Source organism: Erigeron canadensis, chromosome 7 (assembly GCF_010389155.1).
Source record: "Erigeron canadensis isolate Cc75 chromosome 7, C_canadensis_v1, whole genome shotgun sequence".
Classification (NCBI taxonomy): domain Eukaryota; kingdom Viridiplantae; phylum Streptophyta; class Magnoliopsida; order Asterales; family Asteraceae; genus Erigeron; species Erigeron canadensis.
In genome coordinates, this window is record NC_057767.1 from 24,995,188 (window position 1) to 25,011,759 (window position 16,572).

General features: G+C 34.2%; 3 protein-coding genes across 4 annotated transcripts; 2 read left to right on the plus strand and 1 right to left on the minus strand.

Annotated features, from left to right (window-relative positions):
* The first annotated feature begins 569 nt into the window (after window positions 1-569).
* On the plus strand, window positions 570-6,077 carry LOC122607473 (inositol-tetrakisphosphate 1-kinase 3). 2 transcript variants are annotated; one of them, XM_043780449.1, is made up of 10 exons: window positions 570-1,070; window positions 3,012-3,093; window positions 3,261-3,293; window positions 4,302-4,422; window positions 4,508-4,600; window positions 4,734-4,841; window positions 4,934-5,110; window positions 5,215-5,270; window positions 5,368-5,452; window positions 5,598-6,077. In XM_043780449.1, the coding sequence occupies exons 1-10, from the start codon at window positions 937-939 to the stop codon at window positions 5,693-5,695; spliced, it is 987 nt and encodes a 328-aa protein (XP_043636384.1). In that variant the 5' UTR covers window positions 570-936; the 3' UTR covers window positions 5,696-6,077. The 2 variants fall into 2 exon arrangements, with proteins under 2 accessions (XP_043636384.1, XP_043636385.1); XM_043780450.1 differs by lacking the exon at window positions 570-1,070 and having other exon boundaries at window positions 3,015-3,147.
* Window positions 6,078-6,532: 455 nt separating this feature from the next.
* Window positions 6,533-8,450, minus strand: LOC122608143 (EPIDERMAL PATTERNING FACTOR-like protein 2). Its single transcript, XM_043781235.1, has 3 exons — window positions 8,251-8,450; window positions 7,437-7,474; window positions 6,533-6,858 (listed from the first exon to the last, which is right to left on the minus strand). Exons 1-3 carry the CDS (start codon window positions 8,357-8,359, stop codon window positions 6,622-6,624), a joined length of 384 nt encoding a protein of 127 aa, XP_043637170.1. The 5' UTR covers window positions 8,360-8,450; the 3' UTR covers window positions 6,533-6,621.
* A 6,515-nt stretch (window positions 8,451-14,965) lies between these two features.
* On the plus strand, window positions 14,966-15,883 carry LOC122609154. The gene has a single exon (XM_043782212.1). It carries the CDS (start codon window positions 14,966-14,968, stop codon window positions 15,881-15,883), a length of 918 nt encoding a protein of 305 aa, XP_043638147.1.
* Window positions 15,884-16,572: the final 689 nt, after the last annotated feature.

The window sequence follows — 16,572 nt, forward strand, 5'->3', positions numbered from 1 at the left end:
GGTGTTGATGACGGGGATGGTGATGATTTTCGGGAATGATGGAGGCAATCGTGATGAATGGTGGTGGTGTTGCCGGCCGACGATGATGATGGATGGTGGTGGTGTTGATGTGCGTGTATATGTGAAAAAAAGACCCGATTGTGTGTTTGATATCTTAAAGAATACTTTGATAAAGAATAAATTGAGAATATTCTAATAAATGTTTAATTTTAAAATGAAGGGCTAGTTTGTTTTGATAAAGTGTATAAATCCCAAAAATGTGTTGATAATTTTTTATTTGGTGACACAAAGAAATGCCAAAATGGTGTCATAGTCACTCTTTCTAAACATACAAAAACAATTCCAAAAACCAAAAACAGAATAATAATTATAAAATGTTGAAGGGTATAAATGTATTTTTCGAAACTATAGTCTATAGCCTCTCAAAATCCAAATCCCAAACACAAGCACAAGGCAGCAAGTGGCAAACAGAACCTTCTCCAAGGTGTTGGGTTTTTTTTTCTATATATACACCCCCACATATACACACATTTCATATCTATCTATATCTATATCTATATATTTCAGTTTTAATCTCCTCACCCATTCCTTCCGCAAATTTTATCGCTTTATTCATCAAAATAACCTGAAACAAACCGATTTTTGTTCCTACATTTTTCTTTAATCATATACCCTTTATAGAAACATCCCCACTTTTCAAGATTTTGATTTTTTTTTTGAAACAAAACTTTGCCCATTTTCCAAACAATCAATTTGAAGAAAAAGATTGAAACTTTTCCCTTTTTTTGTTGAGAAAAATCAGTTTGAATAAAAAAGATTGAAACTTTGGACTTTTATGTGTTGAAAAGAATCAATTTGAGGAAAAAGATTGAAACTTTGGCCTTTTGGTGTCAAAAAAAAAAAAGAATTTGAAGAAAAGGATTGAAGGGAATAAGAATGAGGTTGATGCAAGAGGAAGAAATGGAATCAAATAGTAATGAGAAATCAATGAAAGTTGTTGTTGTTGGTTATGCACTTACCTCTAAAAAGATCAAAAGCTTTTTGCAACCTAAACTTGAAGGTTTGGCTAGGTAACTTTTTCTTGTTTCCTTTTTAATAAAAAAGTTATAGTTTTGTCCCTATTTTGGTCACATAGTTACCTTTTGTGAGGAAATCAGGATGTTTGATCATTGGTTCTTATTTTATGTATTCAATTCAATTTAATGTATTATATGTGGGTGTTTGTAAAGATTGTTACTTTTTGATGGTGGGTTTGTATTAGTAATGGGGATTGATCAAGGAATTCAATTAATTAATTAATAATTAATTAAGTGGTTTGTGAATATTTTCTTCGGAACGGCAAGCTAATCTACTTCTAATCCGAAATTACAAGCATGTCTAGACGGAACCCAAGACTCTCAAGAAACCCCTAATAATCCACCTCTACAAATGTAGGAAATGGGACTTGAACCCTTGTGAATTTTCAAAGGTCAATGAACTTACCAAATGGGCCAATATTGATATGTATGAAGTTATGAATATATCATTTTGATTTGATTTGATATGTTTTTTTGAAAGATGGGATGTATCTACATGTTATGCACTAGGATTGAGATTATTTTCTTGTAGGAAGATTCTTGATTGTGAATCTTTGTATTATTGTATGTTTGACCTTTTGAAAATAACTACTTGAGTATGTTATCATATATTTGACCCATTTTGTTCACAGATGATTGGTTTTGGTTTTAGGTGTTATGAAATATGAATGATTGAAGTATTGATTTGACATTACTTACTTTTTGCATCTCATAATAAAGAAGCTATGAGGTTTTCTAGTGAATAGTTATAAGGTCTAAATGTGTTGTGATTTGCTTAGATGCATGGGTCAAGATGTTTAGCTTTCATGATTTTTTAAGGCTATATCATACCTGTGTAAATTTTGGGGATGTATAACTTTAAGTAGTTACTTGGATACAAACATTCTTGTTGTAAATATTGTTGCTTTTTGATTGAAGGTTGCTTCTGAAAATGATAAATTGAATATCAAGAAATTGAAGTATTTAAAATGTTGCTTGTTTAGTGATATGAAAACATGATCTTGCTTTCATTTGATCTGTTTTGCCAAAGGTGAGTTACATTCCATGTTGGTTTTGTTTAACTTATTATGAATTTTATTTTTTCAAATGACTGCCTTTGCATTGAGATTTATCGTTTGTAATACTATGAAAAGTAGGTTTTGAGTTAGCAAGATTATTAGTTTTGTACGAAATGAAAAACAGGACTTTAATGGTTATAAGGTCTCTGTGTTGTGCGATTTGGTTATATCCATGATATCTACTTAATACTCGTAAACTGGATTCTTGCCATGTCTAACAAATTGTATAGACGTATAGTATGTTTCTATAGATTTATCTTTGTTATGTGAATTCTTGTGTAAACTTTTGATGATTTATAGCATATTGGTAGTCTTTGGGAATTAAACTTTTTTTTTTTTATAGCATTTATGAAAATGTAACAAATAACAAACGAGCCACGAAAGGGCTTCTATTCCCGCAGAATTTGAGTTTGCCCACCAACCACGAGGTTGTTGGTTCAAGTTTATAAGAGACAAATGTCTTAATTATATTAGTGATGTGTTTTTAATCTTTGTATTAAAAAAATATCAAATGAGACGTTATTAGAACAAGTATCCTTTTGTTGATACACTGTTAGATTTTCTATGCTATGTTTGTTACATTGATATGTGTCCCTTTAATCATAATGTTACGTGATTTACCTTCTCTCATGTTGGCTGTGGAACCGGTTATGGGAGGTTGATAACGCGTTGGTTATACATCTATACATTAAATTTTAATAAGTAATGGCAAATAAATTTATAGTTTGAATTGGTTAATGATTCGTAATATTAGACTTAGTGGTTCTGAACTTGATTACAAATTGAGTACATGTTGCAAATTGTTTAAATCTTATTACAGATGAAGTTAGTGCTGTGATTAGGGTTTTGACTACAACTTTGGTTGTAATTGATTCAGGAACAAGGGGATATGTTTTGTTGCAATTGATCAAACCAGACCACTTTCCGATCAAGGTCCTTTTGACATTGTGCTGCATAAGGTCAGTGCGGCGTGTTCTTCCATATTGGTCTGAATACATATGTCAACCACCATGGTGAACTTTTCATGCTACTTTTAACTCTCTTTTTTCATATCTGGCATGTAAATACCAGAGCTTTTTCATATCCAGTAATAATGATATATTCGATTTTACTTGTTATTAATCAGTTGACTGGGAAGGAGTGGCAGAAAATTCTCGAGGTTGGTTCTTGTAACAATGTTCTTGTACTTATACAGCATTATTATATATAACAATTAAGGTAGCGTTAGCTACAGTAGAAGCAGCCTAGCAGGCTGCTGACTCAGCAGCCTGCATGCATGCTTGTTTTTTTTTTTTTTTTTAATTTCGTCTTCTAGGTTACTGCATACATTTAAGCACTTTTTTATGTTTATTCTTTTTAGCTTTTTATGTCGTGATTTTACCTTGCATTCATATTGCGTTTGTTTTTTTCATTAAAGCTTTTTATCTCGTGATTTTACCTTGCGTTGACATTGCGTTTGTTTTTTTCATTAATTTATTAGTGTATTAAATTTCGTTTTTTAATCATTATAAGCTTACAGGTTACCGCATACATGCATCTAAGTTTGCATTTTATTTTATTTTTTTACTTTTTTTGTATGTTTTTGTCTCACGTTCATATGTTAGTTTTTCTCATTCATTTATTAATGTATTTACTTTGCAAAGATTTTTCTAAACTTCTTTAATTAGATAATAAAAAGGTTAATTTTTATACCTCTAGCCAACGGTGGTCATAGCTACCTACATTATTTTTACTTTTTTTTCTTCATTTTAGTCATACTTATACCCAATGTTAATTTTTCTTTTTTATTCGTTTATTAGTATATTAATTTTTAAGGTGTCTTTAGGACTGATTTTAAATTAGAAAACAAGTGGTTATTCACAACCCAACGGACAGGTACAGTACTAAAAAGTTGTTTTTTTAATAGTCTTTTGCATCACGTTTTAATCTTCATGCTATACTTTTTATTATGTTAATGATACGTTTTTATAAGTATATTTACCGTTATGTATCTATCACCGACCTTATATATGTTTCAGTTTTACGTATCGTTATTTTCTCCGGGGCAACTCCCGGAGTAGAAAACTAGTTGTTAACATTATAGTATATAACTATATATATACATATCATGAGTTGAATATCTATGATGTATACAAGATGAGCTAAACTGTTGTCTCTGCTTATGAAGGATTATCGGTTGACGCATCCAGAAGTTACAGTACTTGATCCTCCGGATGCTATACAACATGTTTACAACAGACAATCCATGCTCCAGGATGTCGCTGACCTGGACTTTTCTGATTCATATGGTAAAGCTTTTACTAGGTTATATAAGGTGGCTGTCGGAATTAATTCATAGAGAAGTGTGTTCTCACATGTTAGTACACGTTGCAGGTACAGTAGGTGTCCCTAAACAATTGGTCATAGAAAAAGATCCATCATCGATCTCTGATGCTGTAAAGGTTGCAGGATTATCCCTTCCTCTTGGTATGTTAACAAAACGCTTCTCATATGGAAATGCCAATTGATAGATTTGGGGAAATTTTATGTTGTAGGTTATATTTTTTGTTTTTCGTTTTCATTTGATTGTAGTTTTATCTAATATGTACATCTTATTTAGTTGCAAAGCCTTTGGTTGCTAAGTCACATGAGCTATCACTGGCGTATGATGAGTATTCCCTTCAGAAGCTGGAGCCACCACTTGTTCTTCAAGAATTCGTTAACCATGGTATGTTATTTAAATCAATATGGATGTTCTTTTTTGGGGGAATTATGCTTATATATGTTGAAATGCTTATTATTGGTGATATCGGTTCGTAGGAGGTGTTCTGTTCAAAGTGTACATTGTTGGGGATGCAATTAAGGTTGTGAGGCGTTTCTCCTTGCCCGATGTTAGCAAGCGTGAGCTGTCAAGAAGTGCCGGTGTGTTCCGCTTTCCAAGGGTTTCATGTGCTGCCCAGTCAGCGGATGACGCAGATTTAGACCCACGTATTGCTGGTAAGTTAATCTTTGCCTACTTTTGGAAATTCTTCAAAAGAACTAATGACCTGAACTGAAGTCATGACTTATGAAAATTGATTACGTTTGTATGTTGTGTTCAGAGCTTCCTCCAAGAGCATTGCTTGAACGCCTTTCTAGAGAACTTCGTCGACGACTGGTATTCCAAATTTACCCTGTTTTCAAAATGAATAAAATAAATAAGCTTACTTCTCCCAGCTTGGCCATTTATACATTGTGCATGATGTTTGGTGTAGGGGCTCCATCTGTTCAACTTGGACATGATTCGTGAGCATGGAACAAGAGATCGCTTTTATGTCATTGACATAAATTATTTTCCAGGTAAATTGATATTTCATATATTTTATGATATATCTCGAATCTTGGAATATGGGTTAATGACAAGTATTCGGGTCTTACACTTCATATGTTTTATGGTATATCTTGAATCTTGGAATATGTTTTGTGATATATCCGAATCTTGCAGGGTATGGTAAAATGCCAGAATACGAGCATATATTTACAGACTTTCTATTAAACTTGGCTAACAATAAATACAAGAAACGCTCTGCAAGCTTTCCTTAGAAAACCTACCTTCAGAACTTTAATAAAAGCACCCGGTCACCAACAAGATGCTGAAAAAGGATAGCACCTGAAGGAACTTAATCACACAGTTGCCCGTGATAGCCGATCATGTACAGAAGGTTGAGAGATTCATGACTCCACAATCCACGGTTTCTTTAAAATGTGGTCAATGTTAAAGCAGTTTGCATGTGTTGTATATATTTGATTTCAAATAGGCCATGCTAGGTGTGTACCTTGACACCATATATACATCCTAACTGCAGAATCCTTTTGACTTGTAGCATTCTCTTTTTCATATCTTTGCATCAGGGACTTGTTTGCTCTTTTTGGTACTATAGTTATGTAAATAAGTTTGTTTTTATATTATTTCCGGATCATGGTATTTCTTTGTGCTTAAGTAAATATAAATATGAAGAATAAATAGCAATGTTTTTTGTTTTATTAGCTGAATGAACAAAAAACACTATTTTACCATCGGCGAGTTGAAGCATAGAGCGATACATTTGTGGCTTTCCGAGTTGATGCATAGAGTGTTATATTTGTGGCTTTCTGAGTTCGGTAGCTATGTTTTTAGATCAAGACTAGAATAAATAGTACTATTATCTGCTTTATCACCTCTAATAAATAGGTGAGTTAGGTACAAAAAAAAAATCATATTAGTTGGCTTCTATAGTACTATATTAATAGGATTTATGAAAAACAACAAAAACAAACCGGTTTGGGTTACGAGAAATCTTAACCCTTTGATTTAAAATCAAGAAGATCTCTTTGACTTGACTAGTCAAATCTAGTCAAATTAGGTAATTTGGGAGACTCTTATTCTAGTCTATATTACGATTATGAAAAAGGTTCCAATGGAATTTTTTATATTTATTAGAACTAATAAACCAAAATATTTGTAGACATGATGGGTAGAACAAATAAAGTCAAGGGTTGAATGTGAAGTCACCACATTTACATTTCCAACCCATTGGCTTGTAATTAGAGATGTCATCTCTTCTTGTGGTCTTCCTTGGTCTTGGGCCAATTATTGGGACTTGAATTGCTTCACATTTACCACACCATCCACAGTACTTCTTCCACTCACATCTTGGTGGTCTTGATCCAATCATTTCATTTTTCATTTTCAAGTTGCCATTATACTCATCTCCATATTTAGCTACCTACATCCAATCATCCATAATATTCATATGCAAGTACTTATTTATTACCTTAGAATCAAACATATATATTCAAGAAAAAATCTAAGCGTGTTTCTGGAAGGCTTTCTAGGAGCTTTTCCGAGCTTTTTATGAGTTTGAAAATATAAAAAGAAGCACTATGTTTTGATGTAGCCTTTATGCCAGAATGTAAATGCTTACAAAATAAAGATTATTGAAAGTATTGTTTGAATGAAAACTTCAACTTATAAATCTACCTGTCAAGTCAACTCTAACTATTTTGACAAACATATATAACGGAGTTTTTCCATTTTAACATGTCACTTGTGAAACTTATAAAAACTGTAGTCTGTTTTGCAGTTACAGTGCGGCTTTTATGTCATGATTCACATCAGTTCTAGGACTATTCAAGTGAAAAAATTTCCGCAAACGCTAATAAACTTCAAAGAATTTGTAACCTGGAGTGGTAAAACTGTAACACCGGATCAACTCCTCTATAGAATCAATGAATCTAGCTATTGAAAATGGGTAAAAAAGGTTAAGAAGTATGGCTTTAAAAAGAGAGGCAATGTTTAGAGCACCTGAGTATCATTGTCAAGTAGCTTCCAATTCAGTCTGCCTGCAACCATTATTACATATGAAATTAACTTCATTACAATCTTATTGATTGACTTTAAAGATAATTAATATTTTTAAATTTGTTTGCAAATGAACTACCGAAAGAATGTTACCAAATAAACCTTTTGGAACAGAAATTACACCCAAATGCAAAATTCATTCTTGAGTTTTTTTTCGTTGCTTGCGCATTACAAGTTCGTTTTTTCGAAAATTTCAACTCCTTGCACCCCTTTAACTGATTGGTAAGCCTTTCAAGTATACAAGTCCTGGCTCAAATAAGCCAATAAGCTTTCTTTTTTATTTGACAAGACAAATATAGCACCTTATTACTACACAAATGTCCTAATAATTGAGACTACAACCAACAATCTATTGGTCAATAAGGCATATAAAGCTAGGCTAGTAAGCTTGTTACATAAGCTTACTCAAACACTTCCTTGCTTACAAGGAAAGTAACTATCATTTCATAACATCATCCACTTGTTTTACTTGTAGGTATGGTAAATTAATCAAAACAAATGATACGAATATCAATGTCCTAATAGAAAAATTGCTAACAAGTACATTACTCATTGTTTGAATTTTAGCAAGAATAACGTTTAACCATATACACATATGTATTGAACATACACAGCACACTCGCGCACCTACACATACACGTCTATATGGAAATTTATATGATGTGTTCATGTACACTTGTGTGCGCGCGTGTATGTACATATATTTAGAGTGAATATTGAAGAATTTGAAGTGAAGAAATGAAGCATAGTAACAAACCTTGAGGCATAAATCTTGCATAGGTGGAGCTTAAAACCAATAAAATGATAAGGAAAGCACTTGTAATTTGATATTGTGGCCAAAAAGATGAAGTTTGAGTGCACCCCATATTAGTACTAGATAGAAACTTGAAGGATTATCAATTATGATGGTGGCCAAGTTTATGAAGGCCATGGCCATGGTATTGTACCATTCACATTCTTGAGAAAGTGAAATATCAAGAATATTAAAGATCTGTGTCAGCTATTTGTTTTATACACCAACGCCTTCCTTTTTAACATTTTCCAAAATATATATTATCTCTTTTATTTTACATAATTGGAAAAATATATCAGCTTTCCTAAGAATCAAAATAAAACGGAAAGAAACAAACGTGATCATGGAATAATAGGCATGTATGCGTACAATGGGAACAAACTTAAGAAAATTATAAAAAAGAAGGCCATGCATATTTTTAATTATAATGGAGTTATGCTATGAACAATTTTTGTGTTTATTGGAATCAATCATCACAAACACGAAATCGATTTGCAGTTATTATCAGCTGATAAGATAATAACAAATTAAAGACTGGCCGAATTAACCAAAATTATATATAATTAATTCTATATAAATTGGCAAGACGTAAAATGCAGTTTTCTCTTTATATGGGACAACAAACTGTCGGTGTCAAAATTATAACCAAATGACCAAATTGGAACATTTTCGTACAATAAAACTAGAATACATCTTGAGTGGGATGAGAAATTGAAAATGGAAAGCATTCGGGGCGTTTGGTTACAAAAAAATAATCATTGTTTTTTAAAAAAACATGAAAAACAGAAACCCGTTTTAATTCGTCATAGTTTTCTAAAAAAACAAAAAACAATGTTTTTCACTTTTTCATAGAAACTTGAAAACAATTTTTTCTTGTATTCTGTTTCCATTTTCAATTTCATTCTTCCCCTTCCCCTCACAACTCTAACATATTTTTTAATTTTCTAATTAGAACGTATATTCAAAATTTTTATTTGTTAAAACAAAAAGCCCATTTCATTTTCTAAAAGATTAGAAATGAAACACTTCAAAACATTTCAACAACCAAACATGTCCTTAAATTTTATTTCTCAAATTTATGTTATAAAATGAAAAATGATATTTTTCATTTTTTTCTTTTAAAAAACTCTAATATATGTCTTGCTTGTTTTTTTTTTTTTTATGTTTTTATTGAAAAGTTTTATTGTAAAACAAGAGATGTTTCTATAAGATCTAAAAGTCTAAGGCCATGTCTAAATATCCAATGAATGGTTTGTCCATTGATTTGCTTGATTAGGAAAACTGAACATTAGTTTGCTTTTATTAAACTCTTAGTTTGCTTGATGGCTTATCATATCTATTTCCTTTCAAACAAACTGAAGTTAAATTGAGTTTTATAGGGCCAACTTCATAATTTCTTACCTTAAGTATGTGTTTATATGTTAAGTTGATATAATCTTCTTAAATTATATGAATCATGATGTGACTTGAGCAAACTAACTATAAGTTATAGGCATTAGGCAGTATGAGTTTAATGTATGAGTTCAAGGTGGTCGATTTGTTTGAGCATTTTGTATATGTCACAACTCACATGGCCTAGTTGCTTGACTAGCTACTCAATTAGTGGGCTCAGAGTACCCAGCCTTCTGGGCTGAATTTTCACAAGCCATCCTTGGGCTTCTTTTTCTCTTGCTGAACAAATACACACTAGACGGCAGGTATATTAGTACACGTCTACACACAACATTCACATTTCATTTTATATTATTCTTATTAACCAATCACAAACATACATCCTAGCCACTCAAACTTAACTTTCATTTATTTTCCGTGTTTTGATCGTTGAGCGGAAAACGAACAGCAACAGAAGACCATCTCACACTCTTTTTATAGACACAACCTCCATGTAATTTTATACTCGTATTATTCTTGTCAAACAATTATTTTTAAAGATACTCTACCATAATAAACCACCACCAAATCCGTCTTATTCCACTATCATTCTATCACTTCCATTGTCCCATATCAAACTCACCATCATCCACACAACCCGTTCGTTGCTTTTACCCAATAATCAAAGAGGATTAACGTAACTTGAAGTTAAGTTATTGAAGAAGTTGAAACTTTAAAAAGACATCCACCTTATCAATTGTTTTTTACTTGTGGGTTCAAATCTCTACTTTTATTTTCATTATTTATAAGGCTAATTGATTGAGATTGCAATGAATATCTTATTGTACTCATCCATCTTTCAAATCTTTATTGTAACACATTCATCTTTCGATTTCATTCTATTGTATGCGTAACTAACTTTGAATGATTATATTACCCTTAGTGATTTTTTATTTAGGTTGATAAATCAGTTTATATTCAATAAAACCAATTTAAACCAAAATATAGAATCTATGATGGATAACTATGGAATAAATGTGCATATCTTTAGAGATTGTAGAATAAATTAGAAGATTAGTTTCTTTTGAAAGATAATATTCCAACATGTAACTATATATCCTTTTCCATGATATTAATAAAAACAACCCTAATTCTCTTTATTTTTAGTATTTTATTTGAACTAAATTTATAGTTAGATTGTATGTATTACGTATAAATTTGTATAATAAAACTAGAGTATATATACCCTTATTTCCTTACTATGTATATAAGGCTTTTCATAATTCCATTTGAATATATCAAAATATTTATTCTCTCATATTCTTAACCTCCCAAACGCTTACTTTTACCTTAAAGCATAATAAGTCCTAATCCAGCATCAACCCACCTTCAAAACTTAGATTTCATCTTTACATTTGGAAATACAAAATGAACGCGTTGAACGATCCACGTGCTTGATTTGTAATGATTACAGTGGATTTAATTCGAATCTTTTAGACATGAATTACAGCTTAATTCGAGATTTCCAGATTTCGCCAATTGTTTTTGTTTTGATTATGTTATTCTTTTTTCAATTCCGCATTACATGTTTTACTTTGTTCCCTCTTAAATACTTTATGTAACATTCTTTAACCTGGTAACACAACTTAAGTTGTATTCCTTCTGTCTAAAACTCAGATTAAATCACTACAATTACTACAATTAAGCTGGTAGATTGTTCGACAATGATGATTTTGCTCTACCAAATGTAAAGCATAAATTAAGCTTTGAAGGTGTTTTAATGGTGGATTATGGGTTTATTGTGTGTTGCGGTGAAATTGTATGTTTGGGAGGTTAGAGATTAGAGCGAATAGAGATACTTTTAATTATATTTTACAAGTTTACCACTTGTACATAGAAGTATCTCAACATTGATCCATCAAGACTATCCCTAACTTAATGAAAGCCAAGTGACTGTTTGATAAAAGGCTTTTGAAGGGCTTTTGGGGATGGGGCTTAAGGTTTTTTAAAAAAAGGTCATTTTAAATATAAAAACCTTGTTTGACAGAGAAGGGCTTGAGATTTTATTTTTAAAAAAAGAAGCCCCAAAGGGATGATGTTATCTAAGTATTTTGCATCATTATTTGCTAGTTAATATCCGTTACTCTTATGGATTTTGTGTCCATTTCTTGTAAATTTAGTCACTTATTATTGTGCAAGTATTTTGTATGTTTATAATATAACTTGGGTTGATTATGGAGCTTAAATGGAACTAGAGTACGACAAAGAATTACATAAAGTAATGATGAAGTGAAGGGTCTAAATTCAAACATATTCAAGGCAAAGTAGCAATTCAAATTGATTATCTATAACTAAGCAGGCTGCTATTATTTTGTTCCTGGAAACGATTTACACTCCAATCACCATTTGCTTCCTTAAAATTATTTTTGGTTCTGGGCTTCTAACAGATATACACGCAAGCCCAATCATCCTCACTTTTTATTTGAATTGGCCCAAAGGAAAAGGCAAACAAGCAGCAGCACCTCACTCACACTAGTACACTACTACTAGTATACAAATTTAAACCATTTGTTTAATTTTATAATAAGCCATAGCACTAGTACACTGCTATTATTACTTGCTTTATGAAATGAGATTGTAAAAAATCATTTGTTTAATTTTATAATAAGCCATAACACGTTTTAACAAAAAAAATAGATTATCACCTGTGTATAGAGATTCAAAATGTTTAAAAGCAATGGTACGCTTTATCATTTGCCAACTACTAGGATCAATCCAATGCGCTGTAATGCAAAGGTATGAAGTATGCAAACCATGAAGAGTCGACCAAACATCCGTTGTTAAACTTACACTAGTATTTGATGAAGTTTTCAAATAATGTTACTAGTTGTTCGATCTTTAGTCATTTTCCACATGTTTATATATTCACGTTTAAGTGTTAAAATCATAGGTTCATAAGACAACAAACTATAATAAGATGATATATACTAAAATAGTACTAACAAAATTGATGACAAAATTGAATTTTTCATAATCTAGTTACTACTTACTACCAAAACAATATGACTATCAATAAATAAGATATAAATGTAAAAATGATACTATAATACTGTAAAGATAATTGGTTTTCAAACCGTCCTCAAAGGTAGGACATTTACCATTTTTGTAGGAAGGAACTTCAGTACCAGAAACGATGGTATCTCCAATTGTAGCCCCCTGGAATGTAAAAGGTGTCTTTATGTCAGTATTGTGCCGATTTTAGTAGAGTTACTGGTACACACACACAGGAATCTTGTTGCTGTTAAGTAACATTATATAAATATAAACAACATATGCTATATTAATTTCTCACGGTTGTGTATAGCTATTGCCAGATTTTTCTCATTCCCTCGATCCCTTTGCACATGATGAATTAATGATTTACCTGAGGGGAAATAAGTTGGATACAAAATACGTTCTTTTCGTGTTTGGAGATGTGTTTTCGGTCATTATAAAATAAATAAAACATCCTGAGGGGAAAAAAACTAGAATTTTGAAACTACATATTTCAGGTCTTGTGGGGATACCCCGGAGATGACATAGATTGTTGCGCATAGGCGGAGATTTGTTCCCGCATATCAAGGAGCCTGATTATCTGGTAAGTATTGCATACGGCGAACACCGTGCATAATATTATCATACTTCTAAAGCTGTACATTGGGTACTCTCTTCTTCATTTCTTAAGTATTGCATACGGCGAACGCCGTGCATAATATTATATACTTTAGGTTCTCAATCACAAAGGTTACAAGGGTGCATTGGCTGATGTATGGCCGTATGGCATCATCCTATCTATGTGTTAATGGCTGGATACCTCTAACGACATTGTACAAGGCATGTCAAATTTACTTTGTGTGAAATTCACTTCATGAGAAACTGTATAGTTACAAAGTTATGACATCTTGTCTCAACATTGAAATATGCAGATTGATAAAGCTGACTTTTCATGCCCAACTGTTGAATACTAATTTATCAATCCATGGAAGTGTCGATGTATAAGTTAGGGGGTTGATAGTGTACCATCCTAGTTAGCACTATGACTTGATCAAAGCAACATAAAGCAGCGTAGCTCCCGAATACATATAGAGCAGCGTAGCTCCCGAATAGAAGTAATCGCATGATCCGGACCAAGCTCCGGATCCAACATGATAGAACGAATAGATTGTCATGTGAATAGCACGTGGCCGACCAACAGGACAAGATGATGTAATAACTAAGCTAATCACCGTTGAGAAAGGTACGCTCCCAACGGGCTCCAAATCGTACTAAAACGTCATAGGAGACAAGTACTCAGATCTTGTCTCCTCAACCTCTATAAATACTCCTCTCAATCACTCATTTGAGGATCATGTTTTCACACCTACACATTTTGCTCTGATTATTTTAGTGGCGTGGAGTAGCCTCCATCACCAATAGGGAACCGCCAATAAACATAATCAACCTTCTTCTGACCCTCCATTAGCAAGTTCAACCCTTTAGTAATTAGACGACGAAACACGTTTAAACAAGTGGCGCCATCCGCACTCTACTCCGAAGAGCTTGTGACGGAGGCTACAATGTCAGCAGAAGAAAATCCGGGACCACCCCCCGGGTTCGGCAACCCTTCCGGAAGTGGTTCCGGAAACAATGAAGCTCCATCATCAATCCGAACCACCCTCCGACCAACTCAAAGGCAGGTGGAAGCTATTGAGCCAATACTAAGAGAAGTGTTAAGAAAGCTACTTTAGGGGAAGTTCAAACACAATTGAACTTCGATGGTGAAAGTGAAGAGGTAGACGAAGAGATAGAAGCTGAAGCTCCACCAATACGCCAATCTGAACCAAGGATTCAGCAAAGGTCCGTACCCACTAATGCAGCCCCGGCAGCAATGCCGCATATAGCAGGGAATGTAGCAAGTACAGCAGTACCGGAACAACCAAGTCAACTTCCTCCTCTTGCAGCAGCATACGTTCAACAGACAGGGCAAACATATAACCCAACCTATCATGGGTATACTAGTGTGCCACAAGCACAATATGCGCAAGCTCCCCTACCTCAGATGCAAGGCTACCAATATGGACCCTACGTGGCAACACCAAACACACAATATATCAATCCAATACCCCAAAGCAACGCTCAGTATGTTACTCCAACCCAGCAACACAACACGCCGGCACCGAATTTCACACAAGTATCACCTTCGCAACCAAGGCTAAGTACTCAAAACACCCTCCTGTCCTACTAGCAAACACCAGGGGTAAGGCAGGAGCAGGTAGTTCCCCAATATAGCATGGCGGTGCCAACCATGAATCCTCAGTGGGCTCTAAATGAAAAGGATATGTTGGTGCAAATGGAACCAGGTCCTTTCACTCAATGGATTGAAGAATACCCTTTACCTCAGGGAGCTCGCTTGCCAAAAGGAGCAGAAATGTATGATGGAAAGGATGATCCAGATAATCATTTAAAGCACTTTAATGCCATAATCCGGATGGAGAGGTGGACAGTCCCAGTGGCATGCCATATGTTCGCACTTACCTTGAAAGATACTGCTCGGGCATGGTTAGACGGTTTGCCTATGGGAAGCATAATGAACTTTGAAGATCTTAAGACAAAGTTCAGGTCTTTTTTCAGCCAGCAAAGAAAGTATAAGAAGATCCATTTGGAAGCACACAATATTAAGAGAAAAGATAATGAAAGCATACGTCAGTTCATCACAAGGTACACGGAAGAAACATCCCTTATCAAAGGATTGAATGAAGATCAAAAAATCTCCGGTTTCGTCCATGGTCTCCAATATCGCCCCTTGGTAGAATTTTTGTCACAGGATCTTCCGGCAACGTATACAAGTGTCATGGACAAAACATACACGTTCCTTACAGCGAAAGAAACAGCTGGAGAGGTCCATGGTGCGCATGCTCCGGATGGGAGGCCACCGTGGGGAGGAGGTCCAGGGTCCGGTGGTAAAAGGGGGAGGGTATATAGAAATGAAAGGGTAGAAAGGCATAAGCACTCTCCATATCCCTCGCATCCTAGAGGACCCCCATTAAATAGGGGAACGTTGTTCACTCCCCCGAGACCCCAAAGAGATGTTTTGGCAACAGAGAGGTTACCACCAAGGGATCGTAGTAAGGAAAGGCGAAGGACCTCACAAAATTTTGTGAATTCCACAACGACCATGGGCACGATACAAATGATTGTCGCATACTGAAAATCAAGATGGAAGAAGCCATGAAGACAGGAAGATTGAGCAACCTAATAAAGGGGTTGAAGGAGCAGCATCCAAAGAATGATCAAAGAAGGCAGAATGTGGTCGAACCTATGGACCCAAAGCAGGAACCCCTTGATGAACCCATCATGATGGTGGAATATGCAATAGAAAGACACTTTACAGAAAGAGAAAGACAAAGGTGGGAACAAACAGCTATAACCTTCCCGATGTTACCTCCAGATGAAGGAACATAAGGGCCAATTCTGATAAAAGCAGTTATAGGGAACCATCCAGTGAATAGAGTCTATCTAGATACTGGAAGCGGTTGTGAAATAATGTATGAACACTGTTTCTTAAAACTAAAAGCTGCCCTGCGGATGAAGAGAAGAGATTCGGGAAATGCATTAGTGGGATTCTCTGGAGAAAAGTATTGGCATTTAGGAGAAATAAATCTTAAAGTGGAATTGGGGAACATCCAAGAACAAGGATGGAGGAACTAACATTCATAATCATCAGGGCGGAGTCGCCTTACAATGTGATATTGGGCCGAACAGCCATGCGCCGAATGGGAATAATACCTTCCCCACTCCACGGTTTAGCCATGTTCCTGACAAGAAATGGAGTTGGAAGTGTACGTTCTGAATATAGGAAGCCTCACCATTGTGCACAAGTAGAAGCTCCAACAAGTG